This window comes from Lates calcarifer, linkage group LG5 (genome assembly GCF_001640805.2).
Source record: "Lates calcarifer isolate ASB-BC8 linkage group LG5, TLL_Latcal_v3, whole genome shotgun sequence".
NCBI classification, from domain to species: domain Eukaryota; kingdom Metazoa; phylum Chordata; class Actinopteri; family Centropomidae; genus Lates; species Lates calcarifer.
In genome coordinates, this window is record NC_066837.1 from 26,117,086 (window position 1) to 26,125,547 (window position 8,462).

The window sequence follows — 8,462 nt, forward strand, 5'->3', positions numbered from 1 at the left end:
AAGCTAATGGGGACTATGCCAGGAGTGATAAATTAACTATATATATATATATATATATATATATATATATATATATAATCTTAGGATTTAACTTCTCCAAAATTCTCTAAAAATTGTGAATAAAGTCCAGGTGGCCTATAGAGTACCACAACATGTAATGGTTGGAATCTCTTGCCCTGGACAAAACAATAGCTGATGGGGATGGTTTTAAGAGCCTCCAAAGAGACTACGTTTGAAGGTTAGATTGAAAGCATACCTTTTGATTAGGGCAATGGCTCCACTTTGTTTTGTAGCCTGCGCAACATAGGCATTGGTATCTCAGGTGTACACTGCTTGACCAACATGCCAAGAAACGGTACTTGAGTTTTGGGGGATATTTAAGAAACCTCTCCACCTTTTTATTATAGTGCTCGCATCTTCCAAACCATCATACAGCCTGTTGTGTCCGATGAAATACGACTTTCAATATGAGGTATAACTAACTACTATTGTGTACACACAATACATACACATACAACATAGTTATATTAATCATTCTATTTATTTATATTCGGTCAGTGTATTGCTTACATAACTTTTTTGGTATTGCTGAATTTCACTTTGATCACTGTCTTTGCTATTTGGCAACTTCATTTATTTTTTTCTTCTAAGTGGTGGATGTATTGCTGAAATAAAAACATTTAGAGATCACTAAATGCAATTCCTGTGCATACTAAATACCACGGATTGATTCAGGAAGAGGAAGACAATCATCTACATATGCAATGCAACAGTAGCCACAAAGGCCACTAAGGTTAAAATAAATATCACAGTAGTGTTTTGGTCTTGCAATGACAACGGTTTGATGACAGAAGTCTCTCAGTTGTCCCGCTGTGGAGCATTTGATGTCACTATTTATTCCTATTATTATAACTGAAAAATACACTTACATTTATATCCACTTGAACTGATGGAACAAAATGTAAACATCTCAAAATTGTTTCTATGCAATTAAAAACATTTTGGAATTCTAACTGAGCTACTTAACTTTAGCATGCACTATATGAAATATGTAAAAACGTCTGCACTTTATTCTTAGTGCTTGTTGTGGTCATTCAGACATAATGTTTGAACACTGAGGCAAACAGCATGGCCGAAGGTTCCTTACATTTTTTTTACCTCTAAAAAAATCACAGTACAAAAGCACTGGCATTAAGTTCTACATTGGCTTTTGTTATGGCTATCTTGATAACAAAAACCTGCCTGATGTTACTCATACATTTAACAGACAGTACAACATGAGTGTCCCAATACTCCCAAGTTCAATCATTTGCATTTCAGTACTGGTTTGGTCTGCTAACTCCTAAAACATATCTGGGTCCCTCTGACTTCCTACTTGTTCGACTTGTCACCTTGTTTAAATCTGCTTGCTGTCACTGAGTGGCTGCCCACTTACCTACAGTATGAGAGGGCTGATGGCTGCACCAAAGCTGTAGACTGAGGTGTTGATCCTCAGTTGGATCAGCAGCACAAGTAACCCTTTCCTACTACAAGGGCATTCAGTGTTAACACAACAATACTGTTCAGTGGAACTTTATAGTATCAAATGTGACAACTTTTGATAGCTGATTGGCTATCAAAGGTTGGACAGATTTGACAGATCAGTCTGATTGGCAGATTTGCATCATTAGACGACTTATTTCAACAGTCTGATGAAGAAGTTGCTGGCGAAGATTCCAGCGACGAGGATGACGACCATAACCAGCAATGCCGATCCTCGCCGTAAAACCAGTTGTGTTACTGAGAGAACATCTCCAACTGTAGTAGTGGTGGATTTATCCTGGTTTGGACCATGTACCTCCTGGTATGTGTGATCCTCCTCAGCACTCTCACAGCTGGATGTAGTGGTACTGACCTGGGCCTGGTTGTGATTGGGGTCTGGAAGTTTGAGGGAGACCCTTTAGCACTGATACTTAACTCCATCACAAGGGACATTTCAGTTAGTGTGCTGGTGTTTACCTGTATTTTCCATCCTGACCATCTCTTTTTCTTCTTTGATTTGGACTCCTGCTCTCACAAGAGCCTGATCAGAGACATTAAGAACAGTTGTTAATAACATGTTTGACTTCATATAGAGCTCAAGAGAAATAACAAAATGAACAAGTAGCATTTTGATTGGTCAAGGGATGTAGGTACAGACCTCCTGAGCAGCTTTCTTCCAATCCAGTTTATACAGAAATGCGATGAAGAAAATTGACTGCATTAGCACACAAATGGTAAGTCCTGTCCATAGTCCTATTACAGAGATGAAATAAGGGTTTTAATGGCTTCCCTGAATGTTACTTCAGAAACAGGAAACAAGGCTACACTATACTGGCAGGACATTATGGATATATTCTTACCCACAATCCCCATGTTTGCTGCAAACATCAGTGACACACCAATGGGGAAACCAATGAAGTAGTATCCTACCAGGTTACACAGAGCACCAACCAGCTGTTTTCCTGCTCCTCTCAGAACACCTCCAACCACACCCTGTTGACATCAAACAGATCTGGTCAAAAACACTCTGTGAATATCAGATTTCAAATGCATGAAATTGTTGTTGAAATTCTTTCTTACCGCAACAGCATCAGCAAGATGCATGAAACCAAATATAAACATGACATCAGCCACCCTCTGTAAAATATCTCTAAAAACATGCAGACAGAGTCATTACATCAAATGATCATAATAATATATGATGAAAAGCCTTCATTAGATTTCGTTCCAGACAACCATCATAGCTAATGTTATATTTTACAAAAACAAAAAATGTGTGTTTAAGTAACCATCTGAAGTTAATTACGTTTGTTTAACTAAAATGGAACTAATTATGCAAAAGGTACTGGATGTTACTGTGAAAAATAGTGGTTTTGGCATCACCCATATGAGTCAGCATGAAGATGGTGGTCTTAGTTAATATATGACAGTCTGTACAACAATGTGAAACTGGCACACAGACTGCAAAAAATGACAGACAAAATAACAGAATCATTTTGTCAGTGCAAGAAAGTAAAAGGTTGTTGTGTCAAATATTTTACTCACTGCTCCGTGGTGAAAATGTATCCAATGACATCTTTGGCGATGCTGAGACTAGCTCCAACAAAACATGCAATTATGACTGCAACAAGAAAAAGAAACAAAATATATTGGGGAAAAGTGAAGTGAAGACAAGAAGCCAGAGATATTTAAATGGCTGTTCCAATTGTATTCAACTGTACTATTAGATGACAAGTGTGGTTACCCAAACCCAGGACATTTTGGCATCAATGATACATATAAAATGCAATATAAACAACATAAAGGGTGATTATTAATGATGCGATTTATGGATTAAATATTCTCTGATTTCCTGTTATGGGTCCACAGTAAAATGAACTACAAAATAATCAGTGATGATTTCACGTTTCCATAAGCAATACCAAAAATCAATGTAAGAAAATGTATTGTTAAGGTTCTGGGAACATGCTAGACTATTTCTGGGACGGATCTGCCATCTGTAGGTGACATTTATTCCAGCAGGTGTCAACAAGTCATAATCACTTTGTGTTTGTTCTGATACTGGGAGCCCTTTAAATAAATAAATAATTACACATTATTAACAATGCACTGTGAGATGATCAGTTATCATGTATTACGTTTGCATTTTCTGTGTGAAGTGCTTCACATGAATGTGTCTTAGTGGGTTATTTGCGTTTATGAGACACTCTGGATCTATCTGCCAAATATATTTGTAATACAAATGGCCATAAGACCACAGAATACCAAAGTGTTCAATAGTGAACCTATTGAAGACTATATTAAAACCAAATGAATTATTAGTAAATTTATAAATGTTTCTGTCAACTTTTTTATTTTATTGGGCATAATTTATGAAACACATTTATTTCAAATCTTGTCACCGTCCTATTACTTTTCAGTCCATCACAAAGCCCCTGCGTCTCTTAAGCTAACAAAGCTCAACAACTGCTACTGAGGCTCCTTTTAGCCAGAGCACAATGTTCTGTTCATGTAAATGCAGGCAACATGTACTGTATATATTGGTCCTTACATGCACAGATGACAGGGACTTTGCATGATAATTTGGCCTGCTCTATGTTTCCTGCACCAAGAGCATTCCCAACCCGTACACTGGCAGCAGCAGAGAATCCCAGTGGGAACTACAGGCAAAAACGACAAGTGTATTAAAGCTTTTGCTTAACTATAATTTCATTGGAGTAATGGCCAGTGCACAAGCAGAGAATCTGCATTTATACTTACCATGTAAGCTACAACAGCCAGCTCATATGTTATCGACTGAGCTCCCAGCTCAGTCTCACTAATAACACCTGCCAGGAATCCTCCCACCTCAAACATCCACCACTCCAGACAAAGCATGAGCATACTGGGAATGGCCAACTGGACGAAGGGTCCCCACTCCTGCAGACAGTCAAGTGACCAACCTGCGGGTTAGGGGTCCAGACGTTAGGCAACCGTGTGGAACACAATACCTTTTAGTTTATGTTTCCATTTTTTATTTCAAGTTAGAGGTAACATGGTCATATACTGATGTAAGACACTGCAAATACTGCAGGTGTGTTTTAGAAATTATAAAATGGGCTTAAAGTTTAAAAGAGCAAACTTTTACTTCAGAGTCAGAAAAGACCAGATAATTATTGCTACTAGCAAATTATTGATAGTCTTATGTAACAGTCTTCTGACAAATGATGGAACTTAAAAGTAAATCCTACCTCTGAGCTGCTATGTCACCACTGTAACCTCTCCTCTACACTGCATTACACAGTTACAGAGTGTTACTAATTTTGTCAAACATTATGCACTTGAAGGTTTACAGTGGTCTTGTGAAAGACCACCACGCTTGAATGATGAAAGAGGATGAAATTACTAGACAGAATTATAGTAATCAACAAGAGTTTAATCAATTTCATGTGGTGGTCAAAGATGGACATCTTACCTCCCCATGTGGCCTTATGCAGACCTCTCCAGCTGATGTAAACATACAAGACCACAGCCAGCAAATACTGAGAGATAGCATTGGCTGCTGCAGATCCTCTTTAAGAAAAAAACCCCAAAAAACATTCAATTTCAGAGAGAAAAGAAGACATGAAGAAACAGTAAACAGTACTTGTTCTTGACAAATATTCACATTTTGTTGGTGAAGAAAGCCCAGCAGGTTTTAATTATGTCATGTTCAGATGGTCATTCATGTTCTCCACAATGTTACAATATACTATCACAGTTAAAAGATTACTGGAAACCTACTGTAACCAAGTCCAGCATATCATCTATATTGCTGTTGTAATGCATTGGACTACTCAGGCTGATATCAGGCTATGACAGACCGATTGGCTGAGCACAGTTAAAGATCAACAGTCATTAAGTCATTATAGGCAGAAACAAAAAAGTCTCACTATGCTGACAGGACTGAGTGTTACAGTACACTAATAGTTATTAAGCTCAAACATAGAAATGTTGTAGGAAAACTTACGCAACCCCCAAATCCAGACGAAAGAGGAAGATGTAGTTGATGATTGCATTAAGGACATTTGCAATTGCTCCAGTTATAACCTGAGGCCATATAATTCCCTGTATACCACAGCAAAACCTTGGTTCAGTATTCATTTTAATGACTGAATAAACTTTGTGTTAAGAAAATATGAGAATGTGAAAGAAAGTGTTACCTGATTTTGAAGATACCGCCCTTGCAGCTGGTACATAAAAGCTGCCTGCAGAGAGAAAACATAAAAGAGAAAATCTGACCATGAGAGCACATTCTCACAATAACAATGCTAGCATGATGGTGTTCAGCATATAATGTTCACCAAGTTTGATGTGTTAACATGCTAACATTTGCTAATTAGCACTAAACGCAAAGTATAGCCAAAGCTCATGGGAATGTTATAGTTCTGCAAATATATAATCAAAACCAATGTAATATATTACATTAGTGTCTAGAATGTACTAAACTCACCGGCAGAGCAGGCATGAAGATCTTCACGTACAGCTGGGAGAGACTTCAGGCACAAAGACAAATGGAGCAAATAATGTTTGCACATGAAATTGTGGCACTGAGACATATGATTATATATAAAATTGACATGTATGAGTCATTAGGATTCATCTTTCAGTGACTTTCTACCAAAGTTCATGGCTATTACGACCCAAAAATAAAGACAGTACAAAGTGGTGGACTCACCAACTGACCAGAATTGCTGTCCCTAGAGGCATGCTGCCTTTGTGGATAATAACTGGATTAGAATCCATACATGAATCTAATTAAACATTCTTTACAAGTCAAAAACTGTGAACTACTCAATCTCTTAAAAACCAGAACACACCCTGGATGACAACTAACTGTTACTAATGTGTGACAGTTATGTCGTTCCTTAGTTGTTTCCCATCATCTCTGCACAAAGCTTATTAGAAAACAGACAAATGTTTTTTGTCGTAATTAAAAGCTGCATGAGTATGATGGGTATCAAGGTATGCAGAGAATATTTCATAGCATAATATTAGTTAATTCATTAGCAAAGCAGTTGGAACTGCCATTAAAATTTGGTGTGGCCAGTCACATTGTCTGTTATTTATCATTGTTTTGGATTTTATGGGCCTCAGCTTAACTGTTTTGGTTGATTCTCACCATTATTATAGCAGGCAGCTGTACACTACCTGCCCACTGCAGAGTATTCAGCATCTAAACAGACAGATTTTTTGCTCACAGGTGCTGGTGGAGACCTAACAACTCCAAATGAAATCTAATGTTGCTCAGTATCTGCTAGATGTATTAAGAAGCAACTGCTTGCTAACAAGTTTGCCATATCAACTTATAAGGGGTCGCATTTACTGTTTATTTCTGCTTCCCCTGAGTGGCCAAATAAGGTAAGTGTAAGTAAATTAACTGCTACAGATTAACTTCCATTTCTACAGTTCCAAAAGTGTAAGATGTCAGTCTAGACAAAAAACCATGTCTGGCAGTGTCACTGAAAGAGATAAGTTAAGTCATGTGTTTTGGGGATTAAATAATAACTGACCTGGCAACCTCTGGGCTCTGTTTGACAGCAAGTAAGAGAGGCTCCAGTGTTGATGAGGGACAGCCCAGCAGGGGAAACAGGCCATCAGCAGAATCAGAACCCCTCTCTGGAGAATCACACCCACCACGCTTCAAGTTACCGCTCCCATACGTCTGCATGAAACAAGTAAATAGGATACTCAAATAAGCACAACTGGAAAACACCAAATCATACTAATAACCAAGGGTATGACTGGTCAAAGAAAGCTAACTTGATACAAAAGCTCATTGTTGAGTTGTTTTTAAGGGGACCCCAGGATAACATGGGAACCCAGCAGTAGTTTGTTACGTTTGTCTTGGTTAGACAAACAAAGTGAAAGGGCAACCTGTGGTGAGGACAGTACCTGAGATATGAGGGTATCACAGGTTAACGATAAACCAGTTCCAATGGAAATACCAGTCACATTAACCACCTGTATATGAAAATAAAACACAATTCAGAGAAAAAAACATTTACATTAACAGATGAAAGCAGGTACTAGCAGGCAGAGACACCAGAATAAACAGACATGAGCGAGTATCCTCACCGCAATTGATAATGATACTCCTGCAAGTTCAGTTTTCCCCAGGTGACCACAGAACACTGTGCTGACGAAACTGATCATAAACACCATCAACTGGGAAATGACCTGAAGTGCAAAAACAAACTCAATACCCTTTGCTCATTTTTTTACTTCACAGAAATACCAGATACATTCATGTAAAAAATAAACAAGACAATTTAGACATCTTTTAAACAGTGTACACACACACACACACACACACAGGAATAACCAAATCAGACTCAGTTGAGTTGGTGGTTGACTTTAGGAGGATTACGACTGTGACCAGACTGATCACCCACCATCGTGGGTGAGGAGGTTGGAAATGTGGAGGACTACAAAATTGGGTGTCTGCTTGAATGATAGACTGGACTGGAGCACCAACACTGATGCTGTGTACAGGAGGTAGATGAGCAGACTCTATTTCTTGAGGAAGCTCAGATCCTTCAATGTGTGCAACAAAAATGTTGGAGATCTTCTGCCAGTCTGTGGCTGCAAGTGACATCTACTTTGCTGTAGTCTGCTGGGGAGCAGCATCAGTGTCAGGGATGGCAACAGAATAAACACATGAAGATGTTTGAGTCAGTGAGGGACAAGAGATCACTGAATAAACTGCTCTCCATTGTGAAAACCCATCCCACCCCCTCCATGAGCCAATACAGAGACAGCAGAGCTCATTCTCCAACAGACTCATTCAGCTCTGCTGTCATAAGGAACGCTACAGGAAATCATTCCTGCCACTGTACAACAACTCACCTCTGCATGGCAGTGAACACTATTCATACATTCTTTTTTTGAATATATTGAGGCTGTATTTATTTATTTATCCA

General features: G+C 38.5%; 1 protein-coding gene across 1 annotated transcript in view; it reads right to left on the bottom strand.

Annotated features, from left to right (window-relative positions):
* Positions 1-522: 522 nt before the first annotated feature.
* LOC108900149 (multidrug and toxin extrusion protein 1) overlaps positions 523-8,462 on the bottom strand; it is a 38,533-nt gene continuing 30,593 nt past the window's right edge. Inside the window, 17 exon segments of the mRNA XM_051070860.1 lie at positions 523-1,917; positions 1,999-2,062; positions 2,180-2,274; positions 2,382-2,514; positions 2,602-2,671; positions 3,067-3,142; positions 4,073-4,181; positions 4,282-4,463; positions 4,976-5,073; positions 5,510-5,607; positions 5,703-5,747; positions 5,993-6,035; positions 7,053-7,108; positions 7,111-7,176; positions 7,178-7,204; positions 7,435-7,503; positions 7,618-7,719. Of these exon segments, the coding sequence (XP_050926817.1) occupies positions 1,676-1,917; positions 1,999-2,062; positions 2,180-2,274; positions 2,382-2,514; positions 2,602-2,671; positions 3,067-3,142; positions 4,073-4,181; positions 4,282-4,463; positions 4,976-5,073; positions 5,510-5,607; positions 5,703-5,747; positions 5,993-6,035; positions 7,053-7,108; positions 7,111-7,176; positions 7,178-7,204; positions 7,435-7,503; positions 7,618-7,719 (1,575 nt within the window). The 3' untranslated portion in view covers positions 523-1,675.